Source organism: Rhinolophus sinicus, chromosome 7 (genome assembly GCF_057876585.1).
Source record: "Rhinolophus sinicus isolate RSI-liver-muscle chromosome 7, RSI-T2T, whole genome shotgun sequence".
NCBI lineage: Eukaryota > Metazoa > Chordata > Mammalia > Chiroptera > Rhinolophidae > Rhinolophus > Rhinolophus sinicus.
The window spans coordinates 52,822,934-52,842,349 of NC_142507.1; the positions used below are offsets into that span (position 1 = coordinate 52,822,934).

The window sequence follows — 19,416 nt, forward strand, 5'->3', positions numbered from 1 at the left end:
CCTGGGGCAGGGGCGGGGAACCTAGTCAGGGGAGGGAGAAGGAACGGGGCTGCCATCTGAGTGCAGAGGTGTGTATGTGCTGTATTAGCATTATCACGTGCTGAGGTTTCCAGCAGGCTCAGCCCTGCTTCCCGGCACCGTGGAAAATGAGAAAGGGCTCGAAGGAGAGGGCAGAGGAAGCTGAGTTGGCGCAGTCCCTCCCTCCTTCCCTCCTGCCCTCCTCCAAGCCTGGCCTGAGCCAAGAGGAACCAGATCCAGGGAAGGTGGAGAGACAGAGAAGAAGGTCAGTGCTGACGTCATGGACATTCACGTAGGAGGTAAACACAATCTGACCTACATTTATCCGTCTTCCACACCCTCCGCCTACTCAGTGGGGTACCCTTTTCTGGACACCCCCCAGCTCTCACTCTGGTAAGACCCCCTCCTTTCCTGAGATGTCCATCCCTGGGACATGATGTCTCGCCACTCAGTACCTGAGTGCCGTGCTGGCACAGGTGCGGAAGGGACAGGCAATAGAGGACATCTGAAGGCACCATGGGCTAGTCTGAACCCCCTGACTCACTCCCAAGACACAGAAATCTCATCTCTCTTCAGGACAGATGTGGGTTCGAGTGGGGAGGCGGATCAGTGGTGGGGCACTGATTTCCCCTGTGAGGCCCCAAGGAGCCCCCAGGGGAAGGCGGCTTATGTTCCCTTTCAGTCACGGAACTTTTTCTGGAGTGACTCAGTGATTGGGGGGCCCCCTGAAAGGGTGGAGGCCTCATTGGACAGGGACCCCAGGACCTACCCAGCTCAGATCTACTGAACTAGTATCAGCGTCTCTTGGGGATGGAGCCCAGGACCCTGCGTGTTTCACAAGCTCCCCCCCTCCCCAAATTTCTGATATCTGGTTATCCCCACGCAAAACACTGCTTCAGGTCTGCTCCAACTCAGACAGTCCGAATGAGCTTCTTCCCTCCCCGTATGGCCAAGGCAGAGGGAAGAGGGCAGGCTGCAGATCTGAGAGTGCAGGGCGCCCAAAAGGGGACAGATCCCGCTGGAGACAAACAGACCTTTTATTAGCAAAAATAAATACATGTGGGGCAGATGGAAGGAACGGGGACCGCAGGCCCCACGGAGAGCCCCTGAGGAAGAGAGGTCTCCGTCTACAGGCTGAGATGGGCGGGCGCCAGCGAGGCCCCGGGCCCTGGCCCCCCACCCAAGGGGGGCAGTAGGGCGATCAGGGGCGCCTCACACTCCCCCAGCAGCACGTCCCTACGCAGCCCTGCGCCCCTGTCCTGCACCTTGGCCCTCAGACTGCGGGCGGCCAGTTCTGACGGGCCCAGACCGTCGAAGAAGAAGTCCTCGTTGAAGATGGGGTTGGCGCTGCGTCTGACCACGCGGCTCCGCTGGCTCCGCGGCCGGACGTGCGGCCGCAGCCCCAGCACCACGAAGCAGCCGCCGCCGCCGCCGCCCCCGGGGCCGGCCCGCTCCCGGGGCAGCCCCTCGGCGCTGACCAGGCGCAGCCGCAGCCGCCCGGGCGCCGCCTGGTACTCGGCGGAGAGCCGCAGCTGCCCGCCGCGGGGCTCCAGGCGCAGCACGCTCTCCTTGGTCGGCCGCAGCTGGCAGCACAGGAAGTCCAGGTGGAAGAGCGGCGGCGGGGCCGAGCCCGGGCGGCGCGGCGCGTGCGGGCTGGTGTCGGCGGAGCCCGCCCCCTCGGGGGACAGCGAGTGCGGCCTGGGCGGCCGCGGCGAGCCGAAGGGCGACGAGTCGGGCGACGAGGCCGTGTCGCTGTCGGGGGCCCAGCAGAGGCGCAGGTCCGGGGCGGAGAGGTGCAGCCGGGCGGCCGCCGGGGTGAGCCCCCTGGCGGGGGCGGGCGGCGGCGAGTGGAACAGGGACTCGCGCCGGCGCGTGTGCGGGCTCTCGGGCAGGAAGGCCCAGCCTTCGCGGCCCGCCAGGTGCGGCAGCGAGCAGGCCGAGGGGAGCCCGGGCCTGCCCGCCTCGCGCGGGGCCTGCGGCTCGGCCCCGCCGGGGTCCGAGAGCCGGGGCGGGATGAAGAACTGCGGGATGCGATCGGGGGTCAGGACGTTGGGGCAGGCGCGCGCGGGCGGGCCCGGGGCGCGGCGCTTAGGGAACAGGCTGCAGGGCGCCCACCAGGCCCCGGGCTCCGTGGTCCCCACCTTGTAGCCAGCTTTCTCCAGGAGCCACATGCGGTGTGGCGGGCGTGATGAAAGCGCCAACCCTGCGAGGCCAACGGGGTCCAAATGCAGCGTCTCAGGGGAGGCCTGGGCGGAGCTGGGGTGGGTGAGGAGAGAAGAGGTGGAGGTGGGTGATGCTGCGAAAGTACCCCTGGCCGTCCGCTGCCGCTGCTCCCTCTCCCTGGGCCCAAGGGCACAAGCCCCTATTTGAGCAGGAAAAACCAAGGGCAGCGAAATCTGGGGCCCCCGGGAGAAACAGAGGAGCCCAGGCCAGAGAATCACATTTTCAGATGCGGGCCTTGGACATGGGCGTACACAGATTCTCCCGCTGATACTATAAGATGTCGCCCCCTCGGAGTCAGAAGGCCCAACACACCCATTAGAGCGCCTATAAGGCGACAAGAATAACACCTGAGTATCAGAAGGCTTGTGGTCACGGGACCCAGATCCCAAACCCCGTTCTTATACACGTTCCCCCTGAAGAGACACCTCGGTCCTAGGCTGGCTCACCCCCCCGCTCGCTGTGCATTCTAAACACTCAGGGGCTCCTCCAAGGTCTGGTCTGGAGGTCCCTCGGACCTCCCACTCCACCCCTACTTCCCTGTCTGGGTTGCGCTCCCCTGTCCCACCGCCAGCTGCTTCAGGCTGAGGCATCCTTCGGCCCCAGCCCCACCTGCCTCCTCCTGCTTCTCCCTCGCCTTCCTGAGTTGCTCCAGGCCAGAAGTAGACTCTGCACATCGGCGGCTGCCCTGCGAGCACGCAGGGCCGGTCCAAGGAGACGCAGCCCCCCACCCCCACCCCCCCTTAGCACTGACGTCCCGCTCCTGGCTTCTCAGCCCTACCTCAGCCTGAGTCTGCAAGGCGGGGTCCGGCCGTTGGGTTGCCCCGCCCACTCTCCACTTCTTTCTCCCTAAGAAACGCCTGGGCACAAAGGCTGCATTGATTCTCCCTCCACCCCCAGCGGCCTCCCCGTCCACCGCGAGCTCGCCGCACCCGCGCGTCGCAACCCCGCGAGCGCACAGTTCTGACCGTCTGCCTGGGAGTCTGAGGCCACCGCGGGCTCGGTCGGGGCGCCCCGAGTGCAGGCCTCACCTGTGGGCCACCGCTGGGTTCTGGCCTCTGCCCGGGAGGCGTTCAGAGCCCCGAGCTGAGCAGCTTCCTCTCCAGCTTGCTCCCCCAGCCCAGTCCTACTGGGAGGAGCTGGCAGGGGCCTCCGTTGCCTACGTACGACCTCTTTTCCTGGATAAACACAGCTCTGTCTCTGCGGCCATCAGCCCAGCCTTCTTAACTCCTTCCTCCAGCCTAGTTTCTAGCAGCAAGGCAGCCGTCTGCCCCGGCCTCTCCTGCTGGGCCTGGGCTACTTGGGCGTTGAACAGGGCTGCAGCAGACAGGGGAGCCCCCACCCGTGGCCAGTGGCCTCCATCCTTCTGTGCTGCACTCGCCCCACCCCACCCCTCCTAGGTAGGTGACGCCAGTAGCCATGGCCACACAAAGCGCGTTTCCTGCAAAGCCCTCCTTGCTGGAATCCTGCCTTGGCCCCCATTGCCCCGTTCTGGAGCCTTCCCAATAGTTCCCACCAGTGACTTGCAATGACTGGTTTTCTGAATTACACTGGCCTAAGGAAAAGGAACCACGCTCAAGACTTCTGGGCATAGAGACACCGAGGGGAGAGCTGGTTCCATCAGTGAATCAAGGTCAGGCTGGCCCGTGCCCCCCATTCTTGGGAAGATGCCCCCCTTCCCGCCCCTCCCCACAGGCAGATCCTAGGAGGCAGAGGCCACAGCTGACACCATGAGGCCACCATCTGCACTCCAGGAAACACCCACCACCCTTCAGTCTCTCAAAGGCACCAAGCTCATTTCCTCCTTAGGACTTTTGCACAGGCTGCCTGCTCTCCCAGGACCACTGCTTCCTCCTTCAGGTGGGAGTCGGGCAAATTTGATTCTGTGGCTCCATTCATTCATTCATCCAGAGTTCTCTACTACCTTCTCTGTGCCAGACACTGGGCTGCACTCTGGGGACACAGCAGTGAGAAAACAGCTAAATCTCCTGGGAGTTTATACTTTAATGGGGAAAGAAAGACAATAGACAAAAATCAATTATTAGATGGAAATCAGTGTGGAGGAGAAAATTAAAGTAGGGAAGGCTGACAGCGCATGTCAGGCGAGTGTATACGGTTTTAAGTAGAGTGATCACGGGGGCCACCTTGAGAATGTAACATTTCAGTAATGCTATGTAGGCGGGAGGAAGGAATACCAAATGCAAAGGCCCTGCGGCAGAAACATGTCTGGGGTGAACGCGGAGGCAAAGAACAGAATGTAGCCGGAAGAGAATGAGTGAGGGGCAGATGAATTTGGAGAGGTAACAGGGCCAAACTCTGTTGGGCTTGTAGCCACTGTAACAATTTTAGCTTTTACTTGTGGTGAATTGGGAGTGATGTGACTTGACTTATATGTGGCGAGGGGGCTCTGGTGTGGAGAACAGAATGAAGGGGATGAGGGCGTAAATAGGGAGACCAAGCAGGAACCTACTGGAATAATCTTTGCACAAGATGATTGGGGCATGCACCAGGGTTGTAGCAGTCAGTCTCTGGGTGTATTCTGAAGACAGAGTCAGTAGGATTTCCGGATGGATCCCTCCCCATCAAAGGAGAAAGAATGAGCCGAGATTTTTGACCTGAGCCACCACCGGGAGGATGGAGTTGTCATTTTTGAGGGAGGAGTATCAGGAGTTCAGTTCTGGGGTCTGTTTTGAATTTGAGGTGCCTGTTAGCTACCTAACTGGAGATGGTGCGTAAGCAGTTGAACATGCAAATCCAGAGCTCAGAGGAGAAGTCAGGACTGGCAGTAGAAATGTGGGCACCAAGAGGAATGTAGATGGAATTTAAAGTCGTGGGACTTGAGGAAGCGCAGGTAGGAAAGAGAAAGGATCCAAGGACCCAGTCCTGGGTGCTCCAACATTTAGAGGCGCAGAGGAGGACCCAGCTGTGCCAGATGCTGTGGCAAGGTCCGGGAAGAGGAGGACTGAGAATCGACCACTGGGTTCAGCGATGCAAACTCATTGGCGACTTTTTCAAGAGCAGTTTTGGTGGAGTGACGGAGGCAAGTTCCTGATTGGAATGGGCTTGAGAAAGAGTAGGAGGAAGAGAGAGAGAGCAAAGAACTCTCTTGAAGACTTTGCTGAAAGAGAAGGGAGAGGTAGGGTAGCGGCCGGAGGGGAGGTGTAATCAAGAGAGGATTTAAATGACAGAAATGATAGTATGCTGATGGGAAAGAGCCATAGAAAGGGGGAAATTGAAGCAGAAGAGAGAAAGGAGAATTGTTGGAGCAATATTCCTGAGCAGACGGGACAAAAGAGGTAACATGCATAAGAAATAGATCTAGGGGTTGTCCTTTGCCTGCTGTGTGGACAGTTCACCCACAGTTGCTGGAAAGAAGATAGAATAAGTGGGTGGAGGTTGTAGGTCGGGCGATATGGTGGTGGGAACTGGTTCTCTCTGGATGCTTCTGATTTCCCAGTGAAGCAGGAAGCCAGGTCATCAGCTGAGAGGGATAAAGTGGAGGAGGTGGTGCTAGGGGTCTGAGCAGAGAGGACCAGAAATTCAACAGTCCTAGGACAGCAGGAGAGAGCGTGGTCTGGGTTGCTGCAGGCTGCCTGCTGGGCGGTGTTAGGAGCCCACTTTCGGATGGTGATCCTGGCTTTAGAATGAGGCCGGACGGAGTGGTTGTGTGTGTGTGTGTGTGTGTGCGTTTTCTCTCGCTGTGTTCCGCCATGCAGCGTGCAGGGCAAAAACGGGCAGAGATTGGGATTTAACCAGAAATGTGGTCCATCTTCAATGGATCCCGTTCCTGCCCCCTCTCTCCTTCCATTTCCTTCTCTTGGTGGATGTTAAATTGAGGGTGCCTGCAGGAGCGCATACCCCCTGGGCTGTACAGTAGTAATGTTGAAAACCGATTACAGGTAATCTAAGGCCTGTCTGTACTACTCAGGGTCCCATCCGGAAAACAGCACTTGCTCGGTGTTTAACACAGGGGATTTGTTACAAAGGTGTTGGAAGAGCTAAAAAGACATAAATAGGATGGGGAGACTCTCTAGCAGAATCTGTAACCATGGAGACACAGCTACTACTTTGAGGAGCTTCCCAAAGAAAAGAGAAGGGGAGAAATCCCCTGACTTCTCCCTGCCTCCCACCTTCCAGTCGGCCACCAGAGCCCTCCAAAGCCAGATGGCAAAGGAGACTGGGACATGTAGTTTGTCAGCACTAGCCATCTGCAGTCTAAGGCAGAGGAGGGACAGGGTGGGGATCTGAGAGCCATCAAGCCAATGACTGGCACACCGGGTAGCCAAAAGTTGACTTCATTGGAACAGTAAGTTATCAGATCTGGAAGGAACTTGGAACTCACCTCAAGTAACCTCTCATTTTCACAGAGCGGGAAACAGACCCAGAAAGAGATGATGTGGCAAATAGCAGCGGAGTCGAGACTCTGCTGTCTCACGCCTCAAAGAGCTTTTGTACCCAGCGGTCTTCAGATGTGAGCAGAGCTGCTCCCTTGGATGCAGACCCACAAGGCTGCCTCCTCACCTCCTCCAGCACCATTGCTGCCACGCCTCGAGACCTTCACAGGTGACCCAAAGGCTCTGACCTTATATTTTTTTGCTGGTGTCAAAGGACACTCAGAGACTGGGCAGTACAGAGTGCCTTCCTGGGTTCAAACCAGATGAAGCGGCAGAGAGTGGGCAGGCCTTTCCTCCAGGTAGGCAGGCAACAGCTACAAGACCCCTTGGGCTTCTGGGCCTCGCTAAGCTATGTGTCCCGTGGCCTTGGGTCATGGCCTCAGGCAGCAGGACTTGGCCACCGGTGCTCACTGTGGGTGCTGGCAGGTGAGGGGCTTGGTGATACACGGTGTCCTGTATCGGGCCCATGATGAGTGACCTGGCTCCACGGTCTCTGTCCCAGGAAGGCCTTAGTGGCCCCTTCCCTAAGAGCTGGGATCAGCTATTGATACCCCCTTTCTTCTTGAACTGGTTTTTCTTACATGTGCCTAATCCACTCTTTGGTTCCTCTTGGCACTTGACTCAGGCATCCGAAGACTATGTCGCTTCTGCTTCAAGCAGAATAAGCTGCCGCCTTTGGATGGCCTGGGTCCCACAGCACCTTCCTCTCCAGGTGAATGAATGCACTGCACAGCGGAATGGGTGTTTTTAAGGCTGGAGGAAGCAACTCCCCCCATTTCTGCCTAGAAAGCTGCAGTACTTGGCCTGCTGGGGGAAGAGAGACATCAGTCAGAAGCCCTAGACACTAAGTAAGAAGTGTTCCAGCAGCCGACCACCTATTTCCCTCACCCAGACCCCTGCCTGCCCCCCTGGCCTTATCCAGTTAGGGCTGCCACGCCCCGCCTGGCTGGGGGCCTCACCCAACATCCCCCCACTGTAGATTTCCAGCACAGAAGTGCCAGGATGCATTCAACCCATTTTAATGTGGAAACTCAAGCATAACTGTTTTGTTTTGCTTCTGTTTCTTGACTGCATAGGAAGGCTGGAATGTCTTTCCCTTCTCTCGGGAGGGTTTAAATGAAGATTGGGCTCTTCTTGACCACAAATAAAGGGCGATCAGGTTTTTGGTATACGATGATTTAGAGCAGGGGTGTCCAAACTGCAGCCCGTGGGCCAACTGCAGCCCGCAATCCATTGTTAATTGGCCCGCAGCAAATTCCAAAAATATATTTAGTTTACTTAAATAAACCAGGTGAGGCAATACGTACTTCACCTCGAGTGAGTGGCCCAGCTGTTTGTGTATTTTACCGCATATGGCCCTTGTTGAAAAACGTTGAACAAAGTTTGGACACCCCTGATTTAGACTCTGGGTTTAACAGATTATCAAGGGCAAGTGGGAAAGCACAAGAGGAAGAAGGGTTTTTAAGTGAGCACATGGGGGAGGGGGTAGTCGGTCGCCACGAGCATTCTGATATGTGTCTAGCTTTTGGAGGGCGCTGGGTCAAGGTCCTTCAAATCCATGTTCACCAGTCCTGGGTCTGTCTGTGCAACATTGATGCCTCAGCAAGTGTGAGCTCTAGTTCCTGGAAAGAGAACCTCACCCACCCACCTCCCCAGCACTGCTGAATTTGTGCACAGCTCACTGACCCTGTCCCAGGCCACAAAGGGTTTCATCTCTCAGATCCCCTGGGTCCCCACCCCCAGCCCCTGACCCTGGAACCTCAGCTTACGCCTGAATTTGAATTCTTCCCTTGCTAGGATAAGGGTTTAGACACAGACTTCCTTCCTCTGCTGATCCTTCCCTCAACCTGAGGCGGGGGCTGCTAGCTCCTCACCAAACCCATTTCCTTTTCTTTTACAACATGTGCTTAGGGCATATTCTCCAACCACCCTCCCTTGTGACTGCGTTCGGGCCAATGGAAACGCTTCGAGACTTGGCTCCACCACCACCCTTGTGATGCTTTCTTCTCTCATCTGGCAACTGATGTCAACACCCAGGGTGACTTTGGAGGTCAGGTGTGGAAGATGGCAGCGCTTTGGTCATCCAGATTCCTGAACGACCCCAAGACACCACCAACTGGACATTTGTGAGTGAGGGGTACATTCTATGTAAGCTCTGGGTTAGGCTGTGGACGTGTAAAGGCCGCTCTGTTTCAGCGTTTCACCTCATCGTACCTAGTAACAAACTCCTTTATGTCCCTTGGAGCTCTCAGTCTCTGGTAAAACTTCTCTAATTCTTGACCCCTTCCTGGATCTCCCTTCCACCTACTGTCCTTGATGGCATCCTGCCTGTCCCTGTGGGAGCCGCCAAGGTCCCCACCCCGAGAGGGCAGTGGCCAGTCCCTCCTCCCGTTCGTGTTCTCCTTCCCGGCAAACCTTCCCTCCTTAGGAATGTGCACCAGCTGTGTCGTCCTCTTTCCTCCTTTATCACTGTTCTCACTGACGTACCCACCAGTGCCCATGGGTCTCGGCAGCCGGCTCACGCCGTCCTCTTACCCCAGGTCGGTGCCACTCCAGGTTAGGACCTGATGTCTACCAGCAGCCGGGCCCTCAGCCTGCTCGGGCCGCGTGTACCTTGTCACTTTGTTTTCCCGCTCCCCACAGGGACTTAGCCAATGCAGGGCCCTTCTCCAGACTCTTTCTCGCCCAGGACCGGCCTCCTAGCTCACTGAGAAAATCCAGGTGCTCTGGTGTGGCTCCCCTCCACTTCCTGTCCTGCTCAGCACCGCCCCCCACTCCGTTCTTTGGTCTGAGTCATGCTGTCCTGTGACTCATGTCTCCACCTGTGCACTTGGTGAACCTCAAGGACCAGATAGCTGTTCTGTTGGACAGCACCTCTGTCTGTCTGTCTGTCTGTCTGTCTGTCTGTCTTTCCTAGGGTCTTAGCCTCTTTCCACTGGCTCCTTCCAAAGCAATTTATAAATATACTCAAACCTCTTTCTTTGAATATTGTGACCACAACAGATTCCTAGAAAGAACCACCTAGATTCACCTCGTCATCCCCATTCGTTTTTTTCACCCGCGATAATCTGGGTTTTGTTCCGCCTCCAGGCAAAGGAGCCCACCACCTTCCTCGTGGCCAAATGCGAGGTTCTCATCTGCCTCACCTTCTCTTTAGCATTTGGGACTGTGGGACTGACCCGCTTAAGCACGGTCTCTTCTGTCCTGTTCTCGGCCCCTTAGTGGGGCTTTGGTCCTCTGCCCCAACCTGAAGCCTTAGAGGTACAAAGGTTGTACCTCTGACCCCTTGCACCGTCCTTCCTTTCTCGCCCCTCCCCTCCCCCTCACGCCCCTCGCCGCCTCCTCGCTTTCACTCTGCGTAATCCACTCCCAAGAGTTCCCTGCCAGCTTTCACACCGATGACTTACAAATTGAGTCAGCAGCTCATCAGTCTTGGGCTGGAAATCACGATATCCGGCTTCCTGCTGGTGTTCACCGTGCGGTGGAAGTTGCACGGGCCCTTTGAGCTCAGTGCAGGTGAAACCCAGCGCAGTATCTCCCCCCATCTCAAACCTTTGTATCCCCGCTGATGCCACCTGGAACCCCCAAGGCAGAACCGTGCAGTCACCCTCCAAGGCTCCCCTTCACAGACCCACAGTGTACAAGTTGTGGCAAAGTCCCACCCTCTGTTTGTAGCGTTTCCAGTTTCTCTCATCCTCACGGCCCTTCCCAGCCCCCCCTTTGGTGCCCTGTAGGGGTCTCCTAACCGGGGCTCCGACATTCAGTCTTGCTGATCTCTCACTGCCCCCAGAGCCACCTTTCTAAAGCCATAAAACTTTATGTCGCCCCCCAGCCCGAACCCTGTAAAGGCACCCTGTTGCTTCCAAGACAAAGTTCAAGCTCCATAGCAGGGTTTAGGAAGTGCTCCCTGGCCTGTCCCTGCCCCCTCTCCTGCCCTCTTCTCTTTCCCTGAACTCCTGCCCCACTCAACCCCTGGCTGTTCTCCAAGGTCACTGCGCTTTCACACCTCTGTGCCTTTGCTCTTCCTCACACCTCTGCCTGGAGTCTCCTCTGACCCTGCCTGCCTGCTGCACACCACGCACGGCTTCTTCTAGAAAGCCTTTTCTCTTCGCTTTCGTAGAGTAAAACTGACCCCTCTCCCCTTGGGTCCGCCCTGCGCCTGTGGTAGGAGGCAGGATGGGGTGGGGGCAGCTGCTGGGACACTGCACTGTGCCCCTGGCTAAGGCTGCCCATCGCAAGGCCAGCGCCCGTCTTTCGCTGCCAGGTGCTGGGTGCCTGACCCAGTGTCTGCTGCCTGGCACGCGCTCAGTAAGTCTCTTCCTTTGGTGCTGACCGGGCAGGTGGGTGAGTGGGAGGCTCCGGACGGATTCTGATTTCCAGCTACAGAAAGGTCTCGGGCTGAAAATGGGGCCGTGAGACTTTATTTACTCAGAGGAAAGTGCTCTCTCCCTCACCTCACGGGTCACTTCCCTGGCCAGCCCTCCCTTCCCTGTGGAGGGTCCCAGCAGGCTGGACAGCCAGAGGCACGGTCATTGTTATGGGGACGACTCCTCTTCCAGCTGCAGCTGAAGGAAAACGCCTGCAAGAGAAGTGGCAGGAATGTGGGCACAGATGGCGGAGCTTGTGGGGCGCTCTAAGCACCTGCACCCAGTTTCCCAGGACCCGGCTCCTGCCATGGGCTCTCTCTCACTTGCCTGTGTCTGCGGCACGTGCCCCACCCCAGGCTCAAAAGCTGGACCCCAGCTTGGGACTGGATCCTCAGCACTGTCCCTTCCCTTTGTTCTGGGGGGAGGGTGGTTGTGATGGCAAGTCAGGGCCTGGGGGTGAAGAGCCTGTTTACCTGAGGACTTGGCGTAGACTGTCTGCCCATCTCTGCTCTGGGCGACACAGGACATGTAGAGCTTCTGATCTTCCATCTTTTCCACGTCGACGTTTAGTACAGCCAGAGAGCCCACGGGGATCAGGCTGGGAGAGTAGGCGGCTTAGCCCATCTCTCCTGTGAACCCCTGGCCCCCTCCCTTTACCCCTCCTTCCCCCCACTCATCCCAACCTGCCTCGAGGACTTAAGCGGCTCTGGGCTCAGGGCCGGCCTGCCAGCTCCCAGAGGCAGCCGGCTGGGGAAGGAGAGTGACAGGCAGGGCTCCCGCACCCCCACTGCCCAGCATGGCCACCCCCTCAGTGATGAAAAGGGCCGTGACTTTAGCCAACACCCCGGGGATTAGTACTTACTTTTTGAACCTGATGTTCAGGCTTAGTGTGAACAGCCCCTCCCCAGCCAGGTAGGCAGTTTTAGAAAAGGTCTCGTCCATCAAGGCTGCCAGGGACCCTCCGTGGGCAAACCTGGGGGAGGGGCGAGGAGCAAGGCCCGGGCTGCAGCACTGGGCAGACTGCCCCCTGGGCCTCCCCTGACCGCGAGGTGGAACCACCCTGCCTCTGCCTTTCCCCAGAAATGAAAGGAAACAGAGCTGGATCCCATCTGATCAAAAACCAACTGAGCTTTTCTGCTATGTTGCTTCAGCGGGTGTCAGCAGCCACTGATACAATGATTTTATTTCACCAGGAAAAAAATTTCTTTTTTCTGATAGTTACTAGAAAAACATTTTTCTGATTCGTCACCTCATTGCTGGCAGCAAAAGCCATAATTTGAAAAGATGCTCTCACACAGAGATTGGAAAAGCCCCCAAAGTTTTTGGCTTAGTGAGGAACTAAATGTGAACTGTAACGTATGACCCATAAAGTAACTTAGGACCTAAAAAGTGTCCACCAGGTGGGCTCTTGAGGACTGCTGCCCAGGAAGGCTGAGAGCCGGCTAAGCTGGACGTGACGAACCTCTGCTTTATTTAAAGTGCATCAGACTCTCATTCTCACTCGTAAGCTGACCTTCACGCCAAAGCTGCTTTGTTGTTGGTTACATTGGGGCAAATAGAAAGGCATCACATTTTAGAATGCAGATAATACAAAACAGATTCGAATTTCTGATGTGTGAGACGGAAGCTCAGTTCACCCCCCCAGCACCCCAGCTCCTTAGGGAGAGGTACAGACCCCAGGGCCTGGTGTGTCCTGTTCACCTGCTGAGCTAAGCCCAGGAAGCAGGCAAGGCTGTCCACCCAGGCCCGGCCTGTGGTCTTACCCTGGGGCCCCCTCCAGGTAAGGGCCTGGTTGGAAAAGACAGACGGACTTCTTCTTGGACGGGTGGAAAAAGATGACATACTCGTAGCCTTGTCCTTCCACTGGGATGCACCTGGTGAAAATGCGCCAGTCACTTTTGTCTGGGGAGAGATGGACAGTGTGACAACTGAAGGAGGGTCTGCATGAGGGCACGGGGCCCCACTCAGGACATAGGGGTGGGCATTCGGCACCATAGGTGAGCCCTGCCTCAGGCACAGGGTCCAGGAGAGAACCAGAGGACACCCAGGCTCCACCCTCAGGGAGCCTTCAATCAGAGACGAGAGGCACAGGGAGCCCTCCGTCTGGAAGGAGAGACACTCAGGAACTTCTCTGGCTGAAGGTGGAGATAGGATCAGGGCCGGGTCAAGACTTTCACAGACCTTACACATTAAAAATTCAAAATGTAGCTCCTGTAATTCACATGTAGTAACTCAAAATAAACAGCAAAATAAGTGTAATAAAGTCCATCAAAGTTCTAATTGCCCCCCAAGACAACTACAATATTTTTTTTAAAAGATTAATATTAAAAATATAGCTAAAAGACAGTATTATATTGGTTTCAGGGGTACACCACAGTTTTCAACATTTATAGACCTAAAGAAGCGATCACCATCATAACTCCAGCAACCATCTGACACTGTACCAGCTATCACACCATTACTGACTATATTCCCCAGGCTGTACATTACACTCCCATGACTTGTTTGTTTTATCCCTGGAAATTTGAGCCTCTTATTTTTCTTCACCTGTCCCCTGTTTTTATATGTTTTAATTACAGTATGTCTCTTTCCTTTGCCAGGTTAGCAAGTTTTCAGTCATTTTTTTCAAACAGGTTCTCAATCCCTTGATCTCACTCTTCTCCTTCTGGTGCCCCTGTGATGTGGGTGTTATTATGGTTAATATTGTCCCAGAGGTCTCTTAAACTCTCATTTATTTTTAAAATTCTTTTTTCTTTTCACTGTTCTGATTAGGTGTTTTATGCTACCTTGTCTTCCAAATTGCAGATTTAATCCTCTGCTTCATCTAACCTGCTGGTGATTCCTTCTAGTGCATTCTTCATTTCAGTTACTGTATTCTTCACTTCTGATGGGTTCTTTTTTATGGTTTCTATGCCTTTTTTATGCTGCTGTCTCTTTGTTGAAGTTCTCGCTAAGTTCCTGGAGCATCTTCATAATCACTATTTTGAACTCTGTCTCTGGTAGGTTGTTTGCCTCTATGTTGTGTAGTTCTTTTTCTGAAGTTTTCTCCTGTTCTTTCGTTTGGGACACATTTCTTTGTTTCCTCATTTTGGCTGCCACTCTGTGTTTGTTTCTATGTATGAGGTAGATCTGTTATGTTTCCCAGTCTTGACCAGGTGGCTTTATGTAGTGGGTGTCCTGTGGGCCCAGTGGCACAGTCTCCCTGGTCACCTGAGCTGGGTGTCCCAGGAGAGTCCCTTGTGTGGGTTGTGTGTGCCCTCCTGTTATAGTTGAGTCTTGGTTGCTATTGGCACATCAGTGGGTGGGATTGACCCTCAGGTTGACTGGCTGTGGGGTTTGGCCACATCCACAGCTTATGAGCTATTGTGTGGAAGGCTTATCCCATTGAGTGGGATTCGTCCCAGTGGGCTCTGGTACCTGTTGAGACCACCCTTTGTGTGTGCCACTTGTGGGGCCAATTGGGCAGTGCTCTGCTGTGGTCTGAAGCCAACCTCCAAGTATGTTCGTTCTGGGGCCTTTTGGGAAGGGCTCCAAGGCAGGTCCAGGTCTGCCACTGCCTGTGACTCACCAGGGACTACCTGGTAGGAACTACAAAACGATTCACCATTGTTCGATGCCTGTGCTAAACCTGGAGGCATGTGGGAGAGATTATGCTGTGAACCGAAAACAGCTGCCACCAGTACCGGGCCTGGGGTAACTCTGCAAAAGTCCAGGACACCCAGAAGCCTGCTGCCACCTCCTGGCTCCCTTAAGGTTCAGCCACTGATAAAGTCTCATGTGGTACTCAAGTTGGGTGAGTCAGGGTCTCAGAGAATCACTAGAGTGGGAAGAGCTGTGGTCACCAGGTTAATGTAGATTTTGGTTTGGTGCCAGTGCTGAGACTGGAACAACTCAGCAGAAGTCTCAGAGCACAATAAGGCCAGTTGCCGCCCACCTGGGGCCTGTGAACGCTGATAGTTTTCTAAGAAAGAGTGCAATGTGGGAGGGGCTGGCTGCTCCAGGAGAAAGTGCCTCCAGCTGTGGGAGAGTTGGGTGGGGTGGGGTCCTAGCTGAGTCAGCAGGGTGGAGCAGCAGAGCTCACCAGGCCAATCAGATTCAGATTTGGCCTGTGGGGGTGGGCTCAACACACGAAAGATGGTGCCCGCCTGCCAGCTACATTAAGTGGACCCCTCGCTGGGAAAATGCTGACTGTTCTCCAGTCCTCCCCCTGAAGCCACACACCTTGGTCTGCCCCCCGAATGTCTCCGAGGCCCCCTGAGTCACTGTCCCTCCTCTGGAGCCCAAGGTGAGTTCCTGCGAGCGAGTGAGCCTGGGTACGGGCTGTTTAACAGGACGTCTGGGTTTCCCGCAGCCTTCTGTCCCACCCGAATGGTTGGAATCTCCTCTGTGTTTCACAGCCAGATGTTGTGGGAGCTCCTCTTCCCGGCACCAGTACAATGGGCTGAGGACCCTCGCTCCTCTGGGGCTACCTCCATGGCCAACATCCCTCCTGATTCTCGGCTGCCACAGGGAGGTTTGGGGCCGTTCCGTGTCTCTGTCCCTCCTACCAGTCTTGACATGGCTTCTTTATATTTTCAGTTATAGGACTTCTGTTTGGCTAGACTTCAGACGGTTTTCCAGGTTGATTGTTCTATAATTTAGTTGTAATTTTAATGTGTCCATGGAAGGTCATAGGCACAGTGTTTATCTAGTTCTCCGTCCTGGACCTTTCCAAGCACATCCTTTTTGAATGGATACCAAATTCTTTAAAAAAAAATTATTTTGGTGCCGCTGCTTTGTTTGTGCCATAAACCCAAGGGTAGTCTGCCTACTGTACCACCCATTCATTAATGGCAAGAAAACCAGATATATGCATGAGAGAGGCAAGAAAACATGGACACACACATGCACACACATGAAGAAGGATGGAGGTGGAATGCTGTATCAGTCTGATTGGTGGGTGTTTCAGGAAAGGTGGTCTCAGCCTAGCAGAGCAGGGACAGTGTGCAGTGGGGGAGGGATCCCAAAGGCCTTTGGGGTTGTGAAGGGGCACTTGGGACCAGACAAAGGGCAGGGAGATGAGCTGGCAGTTCTCCAGGGGGCCACTAGGGTGCGCTCTCTTCAGACAGGAGGAGGGGAGCCAGAGAGCAAAGAGGACATTCATCCACCTGCCTGGGGCTGCAGCCCGAGGGGTGGAGTTAGGTACCAGGAAGAACTTCTGGCTGAGAACTGGACGGCAGCTGTGAGTTTCCTTCCCCAGCATCTTTGAACACGGGGGAAGGGGCTGGCTGAACCGACCCTGGGACATGCTGGGACGCCTGTGCTGGGGCCCTCTCGGGCCAGGGCTTACCCGAGGTCACCGCTAACCCGGATGGGAGCTTGAGCCCTTGGATGTGGTCTCTGTTGGACTTGAAGGAGGGCAGTTTGATCCAGCCATCGGCCTTGGTCTTCTCTAGAAATTCCTGGTACAGGCTCAGCATGTCTGGACACCAGCTGGCATTGGGACGGGCATAATCCTTCAAGTCTGTCTTCTCCGGGCAGAATCTTGAGACCTGGGCAGGAAAAATCAAGGGGACTGGACAGCTTCCTGGGGGTGGGGTGGGGTGGGCACTGCTGCTTGGGCGGGGGGACCTCCAGCTGGTGTGCTCCTGCGCTCCGGGCTCCTCGACCCCTTCCACCAGTATTGACAGGAGGGAAATGGCCCTTCTTCCTTGCAGATTTGGGGACTCCTCGGGTGACTGTATAAGGGATGCTAAAGCACCAGGGAAGGGAAGGAAAAGAATTGGAGCTGACAATTGGAAGCACGCTGCTCCAGGTTTGTGCATTTCAGTGGTCCTGTTTTAAGACCTGTGAGCTGTTCCTCGGGGCTGTGAACTGCTAGTATTCATCCCAATGTACAGATGGGAAAACTGAGGAAATATGGCTAAGTCTGCAAAGCTCTTGAGCGCCAGAGCTGAGGGTTGGACCAGAGCCCGTTCAGAGACACTGTCTTCCTAGGGGGTTGGCCCCAGTTGGTGAGGACCCTGGGTACCGCTCCCTCATCTCAGGGGCCACTCCAGCTCTGTCCACAGCTGTGGGGCTGCCTGGGCAGGGTGGCTCATAGAAACATGTTTTGGGTGCTCACAGAGGTGTGGTACCATCTGTGGGACAAAGAGGAGTCCTCTATGGCATCAAATGCTCACACACCAATCACAGCTGTGGGCAGGAAGCCAGCTGCTTGCCAGCACCACACACAGGGTCCTCTCTCTGGGGACGCCCCAACTCAGCTGCCGCAGACTCAATCCCACGGGAGGGAAGCGACCACTGGTGGCCTCACAAAATTCATGCCAGGAAGAAACGGTCCTGGTGGTCTCGGTTTTGGATCTGGGCTACTTGGGATCTTACCTTCCCTTTGCCCAGTCAAATAGCTCCCCGGTACTCTGCCCACTTGCCCCAGCCACCATCTGAGAAGAGGAGGTTTGCGGTGCTCCTTCCACCCTGGGCCCCAAGGAGAAGAGCCGTCCATCCAGCTGAGCTGGGAGCTCACTCACCAGGGAGTCCGTGGTTGATCCGAACGCTGAGGTCGGGTTGAGTCTGGGCAGGATACGGCATGTACCAGGGAGGGCTCTGTGCTGGCCGAGTCTTGCCACCACCTGGAAACCTCTCCTGATCATGGCTGAGTGCCGGCCCACTCCTGATGAGGCAGCAAGGAGAGTGAGCGCTTTTCAGCTGCACCTGGGGGCTGTCGTGCAGCCACCTCTCAGCCAGGCCTCTCTCCTTTCTGTCACCGAGCCTTCATCAGCGAGCTTCCCCTGCAGGTTTGACACAACACCCTCAGACGCTGGGGGCCTTTAGCTGGTCCCAGCCCCACCCAGTGCTTGGGGAGGAGCAGAAGCCGGCTGCCTGGGCATGAATGCATAGCCGGTCTGGCTTGAGTTCAGAAAGAAGTAGTTTTTTAAAGGAGCAAAAATGTGCATAAAGAAATAGTATAGGTAAAAAAAAAAAAGAAATAGTATAGGTTACACGGAGGCGTGGAGAGCTGCCCTGGTGTTTGGAGAGCGGGGAGAACCCAAGAGAATTCTCAGAAAGATAAGGGAGGGCCTTCTCTTGGTTGGAGAGTATTGGCGGAGTGTGTGTGTGTGTGTGTGTGTGTGTGTGTGTGTGTGTGTGTGTGTAGCATTTGTGGGGTGTGCTCCCCAAGCGCTGGTATGATTCTATGACTAGGAAGAACAACTCAGACCTTAGCCACACTCTTCTTTAACCCCAGACAAGAAAATGGGGAGTAGGGAGAGGAAGGGCTCCATGGGGGACCCTGAAGGCTGGGAGCTGATCCCAGCCAGGTTGCCCAGGAGGTAGCAAGGGCCATCCTCCCAAAAAGAGCCAGAAGCTCAACCTGGGAAATTCTTGGTTCAGTGCCTGAGAGCCTCATGGGAGCAGGGCTGCCACCCTTGCGTGGCCAGACTTTCTTTGCAGCTCGTACCTCCCAGCAGGATCTGCCTCTCTTGTCACCTGGCTTAGAGGAGTGACACCCCCTGTGAAATAATTTAAAAAATGTATATTGGTCTTTGCCCCTTGTTCCTGGCACAGAACTCCTAAAATGCCTTGGAATTTCCTGGCCTGATAGGAGTGCCTTGTTTTAATGAGGGGATTCTGGGTGGGCTCCTGGGTAGGGGGCTGGTCACCAGAAAGACCAAGCCATGGTTAGAAGCTTGGAATTTTCAGTCCCCCTTCTCATCCCTCAGGAAGGGGAGAGGGAATAGAGATCAAGTTAATAACTGATCGTGCCGATGTGAGGACGCCTCCCTAAAATCCCAAAAGTATGGAGTTTGGAGAGCTTCCGGTTTGGCATACCTGAACTGCTTGGAGACAGAAGCTCCTAGAATTTACCCTATATACTCTTCATCTGGCTGTTCATCTGTGTCCTTTCTCATAGCCTTCGTTACATAATAAACGGGTAAACATCAGTCGCCGTTTCCCTGAGTTCTGTGAGCTGTTCTAGTAAATGATTGAATCCAAGGAAGGGGGTGGTGGGAACCTCCAATTTGTAGCCAAGTGCGACAGCAGTTGTGCGTGACCTGGGGACCTACTACTTTCGATTGACATCTGAAATGAGGGGCTGTGTCATGAGACTGAGCTCTTAACCTGCACTAACTCTGGTTAGTATCCCAATGGCATTGTGGGACATCCAGCTGGGATTACAGAGAAATGCTTGGGAGTGATGGGGGAACCCTCATTTCTGGTGTCAGAAGTGTGTGTGGAGAGTGAAGGGAACTTTTCTTACAGATATCCTCCCCCTTGTTTCACAGTTTTTGGCTAAATCAACTTTCAAATATTTACATCATGATGATGCTGTAAATTTTGTTCTCAGCCTCAGCATATAGTATAGTTACATTTCCTTTCTTGTATCACTTTCATCTTCCTTGGGTTGATAATTACTGAGATTCAGCTGGGTTCTGCGG

The 19,416-nt window shown here is 55.1% G+C and overlaps 3 protein-coding genes across 7 annotated transcripts in view; 1 reads left to right on the forward strand and 2 right to left on the reverse strand.

Moving 5' to 3' along the window:
- LOC109451576 (uncharacterized) overlaps positions 1–19,416 on the forward strand; it is a 115,361-nt gene that overhangs the window by 38,598 nt on the left and 57,347 nt on the right. For both annotated transcript variants that reach the window (XR_012491873.2, XR_016021777.1), the window contains 3 exons: positions 6,606–6,801; positions 7,258–7,480; positions 8,544–8,758. The gene's annotated coding sequence lies outside the window, so the exon portion shown is untranslated. The remainder of the gene's footprint in view (positions 1–6,605; positions 6,802–7,257; positions 7,481–8,543; positions 8,759–19,416) is intronic.
- On the reverse strand, positions 1,038–3,562 carry C2CD4D (C2 calcium dependent domain containing 4D). 4 transcript variants are annotated; one of them, XM_074319197.2, is made up of 3 exons: positions 2,851–2,993; positions 2,160–2,274; positions 1,038–2,039 (listed from the first exon to the last, which is right to left on the reverse strand). In XM_074319197.2, exons 1-3 carry the CDS (start codon positions 2,913–2,915, stop codon positions 1,146–1,148), a joined length of 1,074 nt encoding a protein of 357 aa, XP_074175298.2. In that variant the 5' UTR covers positions 2,916–2,993; the 3' UTR covers positions 1,038–1,145. The 4 variants fall into 4 exon arrangements, with proteins under 4 accessions (XP_074175298.2, XP_074175299.2, XP_074175297.2 ...); XM_074319198.2 differs by lacking the exon at positions 2,851–2,993 and adding an exon at positions 3,270–3,562 and having other exon boundaries at positions 1,038–2,274; XM_074319196.2 differs by having other exon boundaries at positions 1,038–2,274; positions 2,851–2,992.
- On the reverse strand, positions 11,038–17,784 carry THEM5 (thioesterase superfamily member 5). Its single transcript, XM_019739899.3, has 6 exons — positions 17,509–17,784; positions 16,329–16,530; positions 12,763–12,901; positions 11,862–11,972; positions 11,473–11,597; positions 11,038–11,211 (listed from the first exon to the last, which is right to left on the reverse strand). Exons 1-6 carry the CDS (start codon positions 17,629–17,631, stop codon positions 11,168–11,170), a joined length of 744 nt encoding a protein of 247 aa, XP_019595458.3. The 5' UTR covers positions 17,632–17,784; the 3' UTR covers positions 11,038–11,167.

Coding starts and splice junctions, on each gene's coding strand:
- C2CD4D (XM_074319196.2), bottom strand. CDS start 2,915: ATGTGCAGAGTCTACTTCTGGCCTGGAGCAACTCAGGAAGGCGAGGGA. Junction 2,275..2,850: donor GGAGAAGCAGGAGGAGGCAG/GTGGGGCTGGGG, acceptor CACCCACCCCAG/CTCCGCCCAGGCCTCCCCTG.
- THEM5 (XM_019739899.3), bottom strand. CDS start 17,631: ATGATCAGGAGAGGTTTCCAGGTGGTGGCAAGACTCGGCCAGCACAGA. Junction 16,531..17,508: donor GATCAACCACGGACTCCCTG/GTGAGTGAGCTC, acceptor TTTCCTGCCCAG/GTCTCAAGATTCTGCCCGGA. Junction 11,598..11,861: donor CTGAACATCAGGTTCAAAAA/GTAAGTACTAAT, acceptor CTACTCTCCCAG/CCTGATCCCCGTGGGCTCTC.